The 18112-nt window shown below is 32.7% G+C and overlaps 2 protein-coding genes across 2 annotated transcripts in view; both read left to right on the forward strand.

The window, feature by feature from the left end:
• The first annotated feature begins 234 nt into the window (after window positions 1-234).
• Window positions 235-3824, forward strand: LOC126773439 (60S ribosomal protein L17). The gene is made up of 4 exons (XM_050494395.1): window positions 235-314; window positions 511-598; window positions 688-960; window positions 3581-3824. Exons 2-4 carry the CDS (start codon window positions 518-520, stop codon window positions 3788-3790), a joined length of 564 nt encoding a protein of 187 aa, XP_050350352.1. The 5' UTR covers window positions 235-314; window positions 511-517; the 3' UTR covers window positions 3791-3824.
• A 4452-nt stretch (window positions 3825-8276) lies between these two features.
• The window catches only part of LOC126773354 (acetylcholine receptor subunit beta-like 2), a 49828-nt gene continuing 39992 nt past the window's right edge, over window positions 8277-18112 (forward strand). Inside the window, exons 1-2 of the mRNA XM_050494251.1 lie at window positions 8277-8391; window positions 15991-16095. Of these exons, the coding sequence (XP_050350208.1) occupies window positions 8295-8391; window positions 15991-16095 (202 nt within the window). The 5' untranslated portion in view covers window positions 8277-8294. The remainder of the gene's footprint in view (window positions 8392-15990; window positions 16096-18112) is intronic.

Genomic DNA, 18112 nt, shown 5'->3' on the forward strand with positions numbered 1-18112 from the left:
AATAACATTAAGGTCTTTAAATATTAAACCAACTCAATGAACAGCAAGATGGATATGAGTATAACTATTTATTTATTTAACTGAAAAAAAGGAATAACAAAACAAGCCAAGATATTTTTTTAACTTAAGTTGATTGAAATGTAAACTTTTATTTTGTATTAATAAAAGAGCACTACTACGCCGCCGACTTACGTTTTGAAGTGTAAATAATATATTTTTAAACATGCAACATTGGTAACCTGTCAACTGTCAAAGTTCATTAAACGTCAGTTTTAGTTGTCTGTTCCTTTTCCTGTTAAAAATTCTCTTGAGAGGTTGGTTTCCGATGTATGGAATCTATTTTCATCTTAATAAATATTACGAATTAACTAAAAAATGTTTGTGAATTGCAATTAATTTGTGCGCTCTAAATATTGCCGAGTTTATTTTAGCGTTTTTGTGAAAATCTTGTATACTATATATAATAACCTAAATTGTGTGATAGTGACATAAAGCCGCTCTGTGTTTCAGTAACAAAATGGGTCGTTATTCTCGAGAGCCTGATAATCCAGCCAAGTCATGCAAGGCTCGTGGCTCAAACCTACGTGTTCACTTCAAGGTATATATTCATTTAAATTACTTGCATTAAAATCCACATGGAGTGTTTACGCGTTACAAAATATCAACATAAGCTATTTCAAATTTCAGAACACATACGAGACTGCTATGGCGATAAAGAAATTGACTCTGCGCCGTGCCGTACGCTACCTTAAAAATGTAGTTGACAAGAAAGAATGCATACCATTCCGTCGTTTCAACGGTGGTGTTGGCAGATGTGCACAGGCCAAGCAATTCGGCACCACACAAGGTCGTTGGCCCAAAAAGTCCGCCGAATTCCTGCTTCAACTCTTGAGGAATGCTGAATCTAACGCCGATTACAAAGGCTTAGATGTTGACAGGCTCGTTATTGACCATATTCAGGTTAGTAATTTATATGAACATTTACTATCATTTTATGTGAGTTTCGCGAGTCAATTATATTCTAGATGTTAAGTTTTAATACAGAATGTGATTATCAAATAATTAATTCTTCTTCAAACATAATCCTTACCTGGATCATCTTGCCAATTAATTATTTTATGTTTTTTTAAATTTTACTTCTATCTGTTCAATATTATGAATATCTGATTTCAATATGGGACTACTAAGAGAATAAATTTCATTAATACTTCCTACATTGTTTGTTGTTGTACCTCATGTGGAATTACAACATTTGCGAAATAAGATGAGGTTTAGTTATGAAATGAAGGTTTTTTTTTTTATCTAATAATTAGATCAATATGCAGATGACATTACCAAAAATATACCAATTAGCAAGATCGTTCTTTATTCATCAATAATTAAAAAATGAAGGTTTAAATAGTTTATTAAGATTAAAATTTTGCTGGACAGCCAACTATTTTAATGTTCAATAAGAAGAGTTTTTTTTAACCATTGAATGCTACAATAAAGACATTGCAAAATCCCATATTAAAAGAGAAACCCTTGAGACTGCATATATACGGATTTATGTCTGCTGAGACAGCTTCTAAATATGACTAATTTTCTGATTTATTTATTATAACAATTTCTAGCTATGTATGTTTAATCTAAATTTGTGCAGTTGTCAATGATCATCATCTTTTATTAGTTCGATGTGACAAATATATTATGCTGTTAAAGTTGATGGGCCGGTTGGAGTGGTTGGTAGATTGGTTGTGGGTTTGATTCCCACTCAGGGCAAATATTTGTGGGCATGAACATGTCTGTTTGTCCTGAGTCTGGGTGTAATTATCTATATAAGTATGTATTTACAAAAGAAAAGTAGCATAAGTATTATATCTGTTGTCTGATTTCCATAGTACAAGCTCTGCTTAGTCTGGTATCAGATGGCCGTGTGTGAATAATGTCCCAGGATATTATTATTATAAAGAAAGTGAATCTTAAGATTTTAAAGATATTTATTTGTCTATATAGTTGATCATGAATTATCAACTAATTTGGGCTAGAATGTCATTCTGAATGGAGTCTGGCTAGCATTACAGGAGGTGTTTTGGTGTATATGTGTATTACAAACATAATTATTTTAATTCTTGCATTTTCTATTTATGCAAATCCATAACCACAAATAATTAGACGCAATGTAGCTTACTTTAATTTTTACCGTTATATTATAATGTTGTTTAGATTGATGTACTTTAATATTTTTTGAGGTTAAATGTTTTGATTATTACTATATAACTACGTATACAAGATTTTTGTTATATATTGTCATATAAATCTATTTAATATCATAAATTTAATGCTTTATTATGTTTAATATATAAGGAGTAATGTATCTAAATTGCTTAATGATTAAACAAACAATATTAAATACAATGGTTCTTAATAATGAAACAAAATAATAATTGGTTGTGCCTTTTTTGCTTGACAGAGTATATATTGATTATACAAACTGTTTTCTAAAGGCAAATAGTAACAGTAACAAATTTTACAATGCATAACTTGAGATCAAGTTATTTCTAGCTTTTTGTTACTTACACAAGATTATGTATAAATTAAAAATATTATCTTGAAGTATTATTATCTCATACATAAAATGTATGCAAAAGAAAATGTTTATTTATTAAGGAAACTATGTTTAGTTATTTTTATAACATAAAAATAATATAAAAAAACACATTACAAATTTATACCAAAAACACGCCGTCTTAAAGATTGTACTGTGGCATTGTACCCAAGCTGGCACTATTGCCTCTGCATCGCTAGACTCAGCCTTTGGGCTAAATACGTGCCAGCTTTTTAGAAAGATCTTTTGCTTTTTTTTTGTATCAGACAACCATGACCTAATGTTTCTAAAACCCAGTCCCACAAATTCATATCCGTTAGATAAAAGTGAATATTTGCGACGCTTGAGTATTTGAGCAGCTTCAGCGATTGCACTGGCTTTACGAGACATATTCAATATATATTAACATACATATTAAATGTATGTTACTATATCTGTTTGACTTTGTATTAACACGGAGGATAAATCTTAAAGTAATATATATAGCAATTTAGGGCATTTATGTACTTAGAAGTGAAATAATTAGAACAAAAATCTTTTTTATATAAGGATGGTTACAAAATAATGTATATTAGGATATATGAAAGTATATTAGGTGGCCAGAAGTGTGACTAAACCCTATGTAAATGTGTATTGAACCCTATTAGAATGTTAATCTAACGGTTTTAACCTAGACTAGTACCACTGAATATTGATTTGTTTAATTTGTATTTATAATTCATCTCATGCTTATCGGTGTGAGGTATGAAAACATAGTGAGAACAACTGCATATTTCGGATGAAATTCTACCAATAGGGGAATTCACCAAATGGCTTTGACACTGCTTAGAGTTAACTTATAATATATTGTACTATTCGGACCAACAATGGGTACATTTGAGTGTTGCTAGCTACCAAATTCCAACTTTAAAATAAAAATAGATGTACTTCTATGACGCTAGGTTAAAAATATTTGTAATTGAATTATTGTCTAAATAAGTATTTGTTTTCTAGGTGAACCGCGCCCCCTGCCTCCGCAGACGTACATACCGTGCCCACGGTCGTATCAACCCTTACATGTCATCTCCCTGCCACATCGAGGTCTGTCTCAGTGAAAGGGAAGACACTGTAGCACGAGCGGCACCAGCTGATGATGCACCAGCTAAGAAGAAACTTTCCAAAAAGAAGCTCGCGCGCCAGAAGGAGAAGATGATGAGGGAATAGACATTTAAGGGTTAATAAATGACTTATACTACAATGTTCTCTTTTAATTGGTCACATAGTCCCTTTTTTTTTTAATAGTTTTTTATTTTCTTAATTCAAGGATCTCTTCAGTAGACATATTATATAATAAATTCTTTTGGTACGGTAAAAACGTAAGTAAATAAAAAAATAACAACTCAGCGTTGATGAAAAACGTTTGGGAAATTTCTGACATTGTAGTGGTGGACTTGGCGGATACGAGGATGTATTTGACGGTTATTACTATTCACATCATGTGAGGACTACCATGGATTCCCAGACACCATTTGCAAAAAGCGTGCGCGTTTTTTATGCGCAAATATTCATCCAATATTACATAATGTAACAAAACAGACGTGTATTTTCAAAATCAATGGGTTCGATTCTCTGTTAGGAAAAGATTTTTGAAAAATGAAATAATACTATACTGGATCACGGGAATTTCGGTGATATTTGTCGATATGCTGAAAAAATAATGGAGAACTGAGAGGTGGGCCCTGTTAAATAAATGTTGATTATAATATTGGGATAATTTATTCAAATGTATTAAAGTATAATAGACGAAATGCATTCAGATAGCAGGTATACTACAGCTACGTAAGAAATTGTTAATATTTTTTACAGCACCAATGTCAATGTCGCTGGTCATTTACCATTTGTCACTTACCATCCAATCAAACCAAGCGCATACCCCGCCCACATACTACCGCCGACATTTGTATAAAAATCAAAGAAAATTATTGTAATTTTATTATTAATGATAAATACATTTTTTTTAATAATTTTAGGCTGTTATTATCATGGTTATACCATCGAGATGAGCATTTTATAATTTACAAATTCAAAATAGGTACCTCTTGTACAGCAACAACAATGCCCAAAAACATAATTACATTTTATTTTTTTAAATTGAAATAATAATTTTTGCAATTTGTTTTGTAAGCAAGTGCATCTAGACAGAAAACTAAATCTTAATGTTTCAACGCATAGAGTTCTTTACGAATTTCTTTCAAGGCTTTTTCTAGATAATAGTTAGATTCTGCTACCCTTTCAGCGTTTAAACTTGCTTCTTTTCGTTTTCTTTTGGACAAAGTTATTTGATAACGAAGTATTTCATTTTCTGTCATGATGACTTTCGTTTTTTCGTTTAAACAATACATTTTACTTATACGTTTTACAATTCTTATGTTTAAATTTTAAAGTTTTCTGTTATAGTCCTTAATGGAACAAGCTTTCAATTTGGCTTCGTGAATTAGTTTTTCTAATTTTATATTCTTTTCTTTTAATTCAATAGCCCTTGACATTTCCTGATGTTGTTTGGTCGTAGCGTCTAGCAGCACCTTTTGAAGACTCTGGTTTTCTTTTAAAATCACCTTCAAATTGGTTTCGAAATTGAGGCTAGATATTGTATTAGTCCTTAATGTTTGTCGTTTCATAATTTTCTAGTCAATTTTTGAAGTGCCGAAATGAATAATTTTGAATTCACCTAAATCTAGTCAGAAAAAGATTTGACACTTTTATTTTTTTACATTTACGTAAATACAACCTTATGTCATAAAATAGTTGGTTACATTTTGCGCTCGAATAGCGTAGCCAGAAAAGGGAAAGAAAAAAATAGTTGGTTTGGAATGTTATCATATTGGTATAAAAATATTTTATGAATATAAATTTATATATATAATGGAACCAACCCAGTTGTTTTCATTCACCCAATTATTGGCACTTGACTATTTAATATAAGAAAAAAGGAATTAATAATCTGTGAAGAATATGGAATAAAAACAAGGTTAGGTAAACATAATTATATTAAGTATCACGAAATAACAACAGCTAAGTGTCGCAGAAATTTATCTAGCTTCATAATCTGGAACTTTATTATTGTAAAGCTGTATTTTGGGTGTAAATAAAAATATATTATTATTAATATTATGTAGATCAGTTGCATAGGAGAAAGAAAAAATAAAATGGAGAAATCTTTTCTTGTTTGAGCAAACGCAGACAAAAAATAAAGGAAAATAGTTTTAACAGTAAACAGTACAGTAAGAGCCTGTTAATGTCCCACTGCTGGACTAAGGCCTCTTTTCCCTTTCAATCAATCAATCACTCAACAGCCAATCGTTGTCCACTGCTGAACATAGGCCTCTCCCAAGGTGCGCCAAAGCTCCCTGTCCTCCGCCTTCCGCATCCAGTTGGTGCCCGCCACCTTCTTAAGGTCGTCGGTCCACCTGGCTGGAGGGCGCCCTATGCGCTTGCCGATTCGCGGTCTCCACTCTAGATGACCACTCTAGATGATAGAAGTGATCACCGCTTGGTTCGAGGCACTCTAAATATCGACTTAAAAGCCGAAAGATCTAGAATGATGAGGTCTACTCTCCGACCTACCATGATCCAAGCTGCTCAAGGCTCCGAAAAGTTCCAAATGGAACTTCAAAATCAATTCACCGCGTTGGAAACCGTAAGCAGCATTGATGAGAAAACCGACACGCTGGTCAAAATACTGCAAAACACATCCCGCAAGTGTTTTCCGCCACAGAGAAGAGACAACGCACCAAAACTCTCTGCTGAGACACTCGAGCTCATGAGAAAACGACGAGAACTACCATCGTTTTTATCAGATAAGGCCTTAAATCGAACAATAAAAACGCTGACGCGACGCGATCTCCGACGCTCCAATACCCGTGCCATCAAGGCTGCGATTGAGCAAAATCGGGGATCGAAAGTGTTCGATCGCAAGTTTGGGAGGCCGCGTCTGACAAAACTTAAAACTGAAAATGGTGGGGTCGTTACCTCTAGGCCTGAGATTGTCGAAGAAGTAGAGAGGTTTTATGGGCAGTTGTTCTCTTCAAGATCGGATAAATCCGTGGGAATTAGTATTGATGACCAGCGCGCCCCTCTTACACGCCATTACTCCGAGGAGCTCTCGGTCGTTGACCAAGGCGAGATTAGGGCGGCTCTAGAATAGCTTAAACACAACAAAGCTCCGGGAGATGACGGAATCACAACAGAGTTGCTTAAGGCAGGCGGGACTCCGGTCCTGAAAGAGCTAGCAAGCCTCTTTAATTCCGTCATCCAACATGGCAAGACCCCGGAAACGTAGAGCGGGAGTGAGGTGGTACTGTTTTTTCAGGAAAGGTGATAAAACCCTCTTGAAAAACTACAGACCAATCTCCCTCCTGAGTCACGTGTATAAGCTGTTCTCAAGAGTCGTCACGAACCGTCTCGCCAAACGACTTGACGAGTTCCAGCCCCCAGAGCAAGCCGGCTTTCGATCAGGCTACAGCACCGTGGACCACATCCATAATGTTCCGCAGATTGTGCAGAAGACCGAAGAGTACAATCAGCCGCTGTGTATGGCATTTGTGGACTACGAGAAAGCCTTCGACTCCATCGAAACCTGGGCAGTGCTCGACTCATTGCAGAGATGTCATATCGATTGGAGATATATCGAGGTACTGAGATGTCTGTACAACGCCGCTACAATGACTGCCCACATCCAGGACTGTAAGACGAAGGCGATCTAACTGCGCAGAGGGGTGAGACAGGGGGATGTAATATCCCCGAAACTGTTTACCAACGCGTTGGAAGACGTTTTCAAGACGCTGGTTGGTAGAATACACATGTGGCACAATTTCAATGAAATTAGACACAAGCAGGTTTCCTTACGATGTTTTCCTTCACCGTTAAGCATGAGATGAATTCTAAACACAAATTAGGCACATTTTTTTTTATAGAATAGGAAGGTGGACGAGCATATGGGCCACCTGATGGTAAGTGGTCACCAACGCTCTTAGACATTGGCATTGTAAGAAATATCAACCATCGCTTACATATCCATTGCGCCACCAACCTTGGGAACTAAGATTTTATGTCCCTTGTGCCTGTAATTACACTGGCTCACTCACCCTTCAAACCGGAACACAACAATATTAAGTACTGCTGTTTTGCGGTAGAATATCTGATGAGTGGGTGGTACCTACCTAGAGGAGCTTGCACAAAGCTCTACCACCAGTAAACGGTAGAACATTCAGCGATGCTTGCCCAGGTTTGAACTCACGATCATCGGTTAAGATTCACGCGTTCTAACCCTAGCGGTTATCTCTCTCCATCTCGGCTAAAATAGTTTTAAATAAATAATATTTATAATCGGTAACACTTTAATAACTTAGGGCTAAATATACCAATATTTGATAAATGGTGGTATAAACTAAAATTAAAAGCGGATATTTATGTATAATTACATATTTCTCAGTATATCACTTATAATTTTGGGTGATAAATGCGTACTAGATTTTCTGTTGACCCACCACAGAAACACAATACATCTGTTTCAAACTGTAGCCCCAAGGTGGCAATAAATGGATAGCTTAAAATTTATTTTATTCAAGTAATTTGATGCAGGAAAATTTGCACTAAGCCATTTACTAGTTTATCTCAGAGTACTAAGTAATTGAGTAGTATTGTACGAATCGTCATCACCGTCGCACGTATGTCGCACGCGCGCGCCACTGTCCTGATCTGCGCGTGCGCGCTCTTTGCAAACATTGTTGCAATCCCTGCGCCACCGAGGAGATCAGACAATAAAGGTATTATTATAATATAAAGAACCAAATAAATTCTTAATTATATTTTTATTTTAAATAATAAATATTTAAGCCTTTAAATGTTTCTAGTTGTAATATCACAAGAACATTTTTATTGCCAGGTTTTGAAATTAGTTTTTGAATAATTAATTTAATGTGAAAATAGTTTAATTTATAATGATTTATTTCAAATTAGAATGATTTATTTGTAAACTTTATTATAATTATTAAACTAATTGTATTTTATGAAATTCGTATATTAACAAAGAAATTATTATTTGTATGCACATTTAAAAGTTTAAAGTTTAAATTAAGTATAGGTACACAAGTGACAGAAAAACATTTTGAGTTTACAATTCTAAGTTACTTCCCAAATAAATTTGCTAACTTAGTATTACTTATTTATTCAAAAAATAAATAAACGATAATAGACAATACGATGCAAAATCTTTATGTGACCAGATATTATAAAAAGTATTTATTTTCTTTCATAGTGGGTAATAACTGAAATTATAAAAAAGTAAAAATGCTTTAAGATAAAATGTTACAAAGCACTATTATAGCTTTTATTTTAATTATACCTTCCATTATTGTTTCCTTATTAAAACAACATAGAATAATATGTGTATTGTTTTTCAATTTAAAGACGTTTAATATTTTAAAATAATTCGAAGCGTACATAAAATATAAGGGACGGAGTTATTTTATTTTGTTTAATATGGCACAGCTGGCACACATGAAAAAGCGATGAATAAATAAAAAGTTTAAGAATAACACTATAATATTTAAAGCTCAAACTGTAAAATAAAATAGAAAAAAGATTCGAATGTTCTTATTTCGAAATTTAAAATTTAAATAATAGTACTACTTATAGATACATTTATAAATACATTTTTAAAACTACATTTTTAATATACATTTTTAAAACTACTTTAAGAGTTACGTAGGTGCACAGAACTGGTTCAAGTCCCTCCGCATTACGTATATAGACCATTGACACCAAAAGTGTAACGGGGCGCGGCATCTTTGATGGAGATGACCCACATCCCCGCTCTGACTGACACACTCCCACCCTATTTTAAGCATACTTCAACGAAATTACCTATGACAGCGCGGTGTAAATTTTTTTCGACGTATAAAAGTTTGTAACGCAACTTCGAGCTAAGTAGCAAGTGGGTAATAAATGAGTATTGCTCCATGGTCCATGTTTCAAGGTCCATGTTAAGTTAGATATGTTACCGTAACTAACTAACAGTTATAAATATCACGTAATTCTGCTAGACTTTATCTGTTGATAAAAACAACCATATTGTGGTGCCAACCAAACTGCTGTTATACTTTAGTTGTTTACAAAATGCAATTAGTTTCGCTCTGTGTACCATACTTATGACGATATAAACGATGGTTAAGGGATCGGTGTATTCTGGCCACGACAAAACGATAGACGAATTTATTTGAAGAAAACACAAAAATAAATATCGTAAGTATTTGATCAAAGATTTATGAAAGACGTACTATCAATAACTGTCTTGAATCGAAATAATTATAAACGTATATTTAATTTTACGTAAACAATTACAATTTTAAAATACACGTCCTGTAAATAACTTATATACAAAATCTTGTAGAAATTAATCAATTTCTACAGATAATAATGAATTAATTATTCAAATAATGAATAAATAAACAGTAAATTAATAAAATTATGACAACGCATAATTATGAATGTATCGATTGGAAATGGTAACTTATAAACTTGAAAATATGGTTACATTACAATGGTTATTTTCTAGCAATATTTATTGCTAAATACACACACTTGTGCGCTATAATATGTCCTGCGCTGTTGACCAATCTCTTGAAAGTAGCCGCAGTGACCGAAATCGGTCTGGAGGACGATTATTATTATTTAAAAAAACTGTAGTAGACTATTAAAAGCAATATTGTAAAGTCAACTTACATAGTCCTACAATTAGTTTAATCCAAGATGACGTGTCCCACTCTTTTTTCCAACCCTGTGATAGTGGATCATCGTGGATTTAATTAACTATATATGTAAATATACTTTTTAATATCCGATTTTTGATCGGCCAACTATATCAAGCCATGTGTGTTATTTAAAGAGTATAGTTAAAAAAACAGTTTTTCGCAGTCATATTCATAAAAATAAAAAAGAATAAGAAATTATTGTGTATAAATGCGCAATCACTAGCTTCCATAATCTCATAGGACTGACGAGAGATCTACCCACGGTTTATTGAGGCACGGGAGTATTGTTTTGACATTATCGTAACTATGAGCTTTTACTGCGAATTTCTAAAAGAAACTTTATAGTTTATAGTTATAATTATGTCAGGTTAAGCGTACCGCTAATCTGTAAAAATAAACCATATAAGTGCTTGCCGGTAAATACGATCGTCAAATGTCAGAAATTCGATATTGACATTTAAAAACTGGTACCTACACCTACGATAAAAGTGTATCCGCGTGAGTAGGTTTTTATATATTTTACGAGTGAGATACGAATTCAGATTAGAACTGGCGATGTCGATGTTTTTGGAATACAAAAATAAAAAGGGAGTTATTAATGTCACTTAACGTAATAAAGCTTGATGAAACTATATAGCAGACAGTAGGGCTATTCTGTTAGAACAAACTCGAAACCCATCGCAAATGGTCGTGAAATGTCAGAAGGTGATAAGCGACATTGACCATAACAATTATAACATTTCAAGAATACACGCATCGAAATAGTATATCACCATAAGTCGGTTGTCAATATTTCACGAGTGAGTAATGAAGTGTACGGAACAGCACTACGGTTCATACTACTCGCGTTATTATAATATCAGGGAGCCAATTCTACTTATCTATAATGATTGCAATAGGTTCCCGATTCAATTCCAAATCAACTTTAAATATTCTATATTTATTCGGATCGGAACTGAAGCGATATGATGTTAACGTATACCGTTATGTCAAAACTGAACTTAAACGATACCTTTTATGCCAATAGTCGATAATTAAATAAAAATAATAGAAAAACGCATTAATGGCAACGACTACGCTTCGATTCGATTGCGATAAATCAACAATTTTTTAGTAGAATTTATCCCCCTGCTTCGGTAAATTGTTCGCGCCTTGACTTACCTTGTTACTTTTTACTCACTTTATTAATAAGATTTTATATTCTAAGTGACCTCTTTGTCTCATTTCTGCCCACTTGTTAAAAGAGGATGGAAGTTACATTTGTTCAAGGATTATGTTATTGTATTGTTCTTCAAACTAGGGACTTGTTTTGCTGCACCGAATTAACTTATTGTAAAGTTAAAAAAAATCCTACGGCGGTGAAGGGGAGCGTGTATCTGGTCATAATAAAGCAACAGACGAATGGACGTAGAAAAAAAAACCATTTGTTTTAAGTATTAAAACCTTGGTATTTAGACTAATGTCGGTGCCGCAGCTATATAAAAATATTAGCCACGAACTTATATGGTTACTGCTATGGACTTTTCTCAGCAAACGGGTTATCCATAAAGTTTTTGTATCAAACAATGTTGTATAAAAATATAGCAATCTTAAATTTCGATTTGAACGGTTGTCTGACTATACTAACTTCCATATTATGGCAGTAAACTTCGAGTGTGCGACTTGACCGGCCCCAAGAGCACTCGATCATAGGTCAGTGAACATTCATTTGTAACAAATTGGATTACAACACGCTTATTACGACGTATACAAATGTAATTTTGATTTGTAAATTTAAGTTCTTGTTTTTACCTGTTTAGATAATAATAATAATAAATAAATTTATTTCACTTAACAATTTTACAAGAATTGAAGTTACAATTAAAGAACATTATAATCTATATCAAATTATGTACCCATAAAAACAAAAGGACACAAGTAAAAAAAATGCCATGTCCTTGCTTGTGAACGAAACAAAACAGTGCCGACACTTTTAAAGAAAGCAACACTTGGTACGCCACGCCACATGTTAAGAAAAGCCAAGCCAAGCCAATGGCAAAACCAGTGGCAGTTATTCCGCCAATCCCGCCTGTGTTCAATATTAATATCCCTATATTGTCTTCTTCCCTATATTCATATTAAAAATTTTGTATATTTAAATTACTAATCTTTAGGACTATCGAACGATTTGAAGAAGGTTATTATAGCCTTATAGGCAATATAATAACTTAACACTACAAACATAAGAAGCGGATTAATATAAACGCCAAAACAATTTGACGACCTATACGAATTACAAATATGTCTGTAAAGGATAATAACCGTAGGCATAGCTAATTTATACTGGTAACATAAAGTAAAATATCATAATAGCTTATTCCACCATGCTGTTCCAATGCAGATTCGTGGGTACACAAATAGCAATTTACGCCATCGAGCACGTATTGAATAAACGCAAATAACCAACCGTTCTAACTGCTATGCCCTCTCGATTCTATACGGGTACAGTGACAGTTCGAAGAAGCTTTTGCGTTTGTAGTAGTGCACCGTCAACAGAAAAATAAATAAACAAATAATTTATATTTTTATTTTAATTTAGAATTTCTTCAACTCTATAAATTATGTGTCTTAATGATAATTTCCGCTATTTTATTTAAGGCCTCGTGTGTTACACAACTACAAACGCAAAACATCTCCAAGATGACTTTTTTATTTATTTTTATTTATATCTATTTATATACAGATACGTACATAAATAGTTATAAATATAATAAGCAGGTTAGTGTAATAGGTCGGATTCCTCGTCTTGTGTCCAACGCTTACAAGTGATAAATTGTAAACACTTCCTCACAGTGACGATGGTATGTGATTATATCACAGTATGTCAGTGTGGCGAGTGGTGAGCGTTCGAACATTTGGTTGGTTTCGTGGGAATTAAAGTTTTTTTAACGGCTATAGTTTATTTGTATTAATTAAACAACACAGTACACATGTTTGTTATGCTTAAAGTATGAATAGCTGTTTAGTTTCGTTTTTTTATTTTTATAAAGATATACAGTCAGATATACGGGTTGGTGGAATACGAAAGATATGCCTTTATATAATAAGTGGAGATAATTTAATATTATGTGTTAGTATTAAATATTACCTACTTTGAGATACCTCGTAACTTGTCTAGGGGCCTTATCTCGCCCCTCTTTCAATGGAGGCTTTTATGTATTTAATCAAGGGATTAAGGATTTTGCATTAAATACGCGTAATCTAAGTCTCACTAGTAAATACAATATAAAAATAGAAAAAAAAATATATTACAGTAAAAACTCTTTTAAGCTGATTAAAATAATATCCCCGTAGATAAATAAAATCAGTACAGTTGTGTAATTGATCTATATTAGACAAACGCGTAATATGATCAATAAAACAAAATTATTTAATTAGTAGAATTATCGATAAAAATATGTTTTGCAAGAGTCATATATTTATAATAGTAATAAAAAATTAAAGATACAACTAAGCTGTCGACTTATTGTTTAAAGATTTTTTTTTTAAGATGAGATTAAAATTTATTAATTCGAAACGCTAAATTAAGAAGAAAGACGAATATACAGTTTGATGGCAAAATTTTGGAGCAATGGTAGAAATAATTTAAGAGAGTTGAAGATGTCAGTTATCGTAAATAAAACATATTTTTAAACAGGCATTTTAAAGCGATACACGTATGAAACGATATAGATCTAGAATAAAATTAACATACATTGTATCAAACGGTGTTACTTGAGGACCCTATGGAAAACAATCATTCGATTATACCTGTACATAAATCTATGACGTATCGTCTTTACACTGGCTCTTAAGTGAAAAATGGTAGTTTCACACCTACACGTACCCACCAGGAAGTCCTGTGCTGAACGACATTTGATATAGTATCCGTATTTATGACGACATTACTGATTTATTGGTGGGGATCTATTGTCAGGATATACTATAATATGATGATAATTTTCTGTTGTTATTCGAATAAATAACAAGTCCCTAAAGTATGATTGCACTGGTTCTTCTCTAATCTTATTTTCTTTCTGAAGATATTAAGCACTCATTGAGTAATAAAAATCTACTATCGCCTTAAAGGTTTTTAACATTCATTCCTTTTAATCTATTAGTGATATTAAAATTAAAAAGAATCAAAATTTCAAATGTATTTTGACGTATTGTTTTTCATGTAATTTTGTTTACATTGCACCTCAGGACAGTCCCCTCGGTGAGGAGTTATTCTTGTTTTTTTTTTTAATAATGTGGAGCAAAAAAAGTGTTTTAAATGCCGGTAATAGTTTTTCCAAATTGCGCTAGCCTAATGTTATTATGCTAATTACTGCTTATTTTGTAACCATGCTGAATATATAATCTATTTCGTATAAAAATAAATTAATGAAATATGTGTATATTTCATCAATAAATTATTTAATTACGATCAATTTTCAACTTTGCTCGACACACAATACGCGCTGTCAACATTTATCACTTAACCATTCTATGAGAGAATAAAATGACAGCGACGTGTAGCAGTGACATAATAAGATTGACATTGGTTATTCTTCCTAGGTACCAGGAACTCCATGAGTTCGATTACCAGTCCCTTCCTTGTACGTTTGTTGAACCCTATATATCTTACGTAATATTTTACAACAATGTTATTAAAGAAAATTTAGAGGACCAACTCGTAACATTTTTTTTAAATAATGAGATAGCAAACATTATTGACCTTACTAATAGACAGTAACACTAATTTCTCTCTTTCTGTCATTATTAATTTGACATTCGAATGAAGGGAATGCAGCACTGCTTACTTAATAAATAGCTAAACAACTCTTATAAGTAAGGCCGTATGTGATACTTATAACATGATAATAATACAAGAAACAATACCAATTTATTATTCCTGTTACTCGAGTGCATAGAATTAGTAACTTTTTTATGGGGTATGTATACGGTTTTTACACAAAATCTCCAAAGGGCTGCTGATGACATATGAAAAAAGGATCGTTTATTTGCAAGACGAAGGTGTACTATGTATACTTGGGCATGAATTTATCGCCTCCCAAATATTTCTTTCTGATATTAAAAAAGGGGAATTTTAATGATGACCTATGTTGACTAAGTTATAGGTCGAGACTCCAGTATACCTATAATAATATCGGACTACATCGGATAATTTCTTATAAATGATTATCCTTAGAAATGAGTAACCAATACGTCTTTAAGCTGAGATGGCTTAGTGGTTAGACCGCGTGAATCTTAATCGATGATCGTAGGTTCAAACCCGGGCAAGTACCACTGAATATTCATGTGCTTAGTTTGTGCTTATAATTCATCTCGTGCTTGACGGTGAAGGAAAACATCGCGAGTAAACCTGCATGTGTCCATACCATGCAGGTGATGGCATGTGTCTAATTACATTGAAATTAGACACATGCAGGTGATGCGCCAACCCGCATTGGAGCAGCGTGGTAGAATAAGCTCCAAAACCTTCTCCTCAAAATGGAGAGGAGGCCTTAGCCCAGCAGTGGGACATTAACAGGCTGTTACTGTACTGTACTGATACGTCTTTTGATTATTATTTTTTAATTATTATTACAGATACTGAAAAGATGCCGCAGGAGAGAACGATAGTTATTAGAAGAGTACCAAACGCCTACCTCTACCCTTTCAGTCTATGGCCATTACCGAAGTACCCTATAACAGGTAATGTTTTTTAACAAAAGCCAGAAATAGTCCAATTTTACACATATGCCTTGATTCTATTATTCGTTTTTTATTAATAAAAGTTTACTTTTATAAAGGTCTATCAATGAGTTAAAGATAAATCACGTGATGAATCAAAACTTTGCGTATGTTTGTTGCAATATATTAGGCAGCTATATGATCTATATAGACAAGATATAAATAAGAAATATTTATTTATTTAAATACTCATTTTGAATATTCACAAGAGTAATTCACATTGAGCACTTAAAACAATATAATATACAAATAAAATTAAAAATAGCTAATGTTAGAAAATATCGTGGAAGTGTGGAATAATGCTAGCTAATTTATATTTGTGTTTTATATCGTTCCAAGTTGACGTTTTATGTTAGTTTCTTTGAGCGGCAGTTTAGCTCAGACCTATATTATCTAATGCCTTTAGTAGACCTGTCATTTAAATTGTTTAAACATTAACGGCCTTACTTATAAATATTCTTTAGCGGGTGATTTGTTAAACAATGTCGTGTCTTCTTCATTCAAATGTCAAATCAATAATGACAGAACGCGCGAAATCGGTGTTAACTAAACAGCCAGATTATGAGTAAGACCGTTATATTTGAAATTGTTTGTGTTGCAGAGGACAGAACGATTGAATATATCTACAGTGGTAAAACGTTGAAGAAACTTAAGAAAGTGGAAAAGAATAAGAGATGAATTGAACTAAACAGATTGAATAAATATAATATATTTAAACGTAAGATTATTTTTAATAAAAAATGGCGCGGTGACTATAGATAATAGTCAATTCGACTTTTTTAATGTCACTCAATATTTGAAATGCGGAATTCAGTGGGATCAAAGTATTTGAAGAAGATAATTGTGATTTTTTACTAGTAGTTCATTTAACAGCAAAATAATAGTCAAAAACATTCGGACCCGGCCTTAGAGATCCAAGGCTCCTAGGCACTTTGACATTTTAGCCATTTGACCCCTCCTCCCATTGTGACCTAGGCCTAAGTCCTGGGCAGTCAACATCCCTCTATTAGATAAAGGCTTTCTATCCTATAAACTTCTCGTTTAAGAGCTTATTCCGACAGGCTACTCCATTGAAGATCGATCTATTTTTCTCACTACTTCTTTGAACTTTTGCAGATTTCCCCATGAACCTTTTTTTAATAGCAATTTAATTTGATATTAATTAGCCATCTCTTATGTTACGTAATTTAGAATACATATATTCTTACCCAAATCTATTATTATTAATTAGGTTATATGAACATTTTTTTTATAATTGTTTTTTTATATTTACCTAAATCCTGCTTAGGTCCTAATATTATTTTGCATGTAAAAATATTTTTAATAATTAATTTTATATTGGTCTTGAAATATTATGTATATGTCGATTGTTGATGTGTCCATCGAATTGTTTTCAATATTGGCTCAAGTTTAGTTATTAATTGTATTATTAACTTGAGAATAGTGTAAAATACAAACATAGATTAGCGACATAAAGAAAAGGATTTTTTGTATGTATATAAGAAATGTACATTTTTTAAATAAATATGTATGTATGTGTGGAAATTATTAGATATAATTATGTATCAATATTTTTATCCTCAAATAATTACATACATTTTTGTGTACAAAAATTTTTACATACATACATATCGAAAAAAAATTACATATGAAAACTTATAAAAAAATTAGACATATAATTATTAAGACAGACATTTAATTTTATGTATGTATAAGGGACGTAAGCCATAGCAATGGCGATGGTAAATTTTACATTCATTCAAATAGGTACATCCATTTTCTTTCGAGATAATGTTTGAGTAAGATGGAAATATGCAATTCCCTTGCCTTTATTCCAATGTGAATTACTCCTGTGCCAAATGCGGTCTTTTAATATTTAGAAACGCTTACCTCCTTATCTTATCACTTACCTTAGATTTAGTTATGTCATCTCCAGAAGTCAGACAGCCATTTTGGATTTCTTGACCTTTGTACTTGT

This window comes from Nymphalis io, chromosome 14, assembly GCF_905147045.1.
Source record: "Nymphalis io chromosome 14, ilAglIoxx1.1, whole genome shotgun sequence".
In the NCBI taxonomy this organism is placed as follows: Eukaryota; Metazoa; Arthropoda; class Insecta; order Lepidoptera; family Nymphalidae; genus Nymphalis; species Nymphalis io.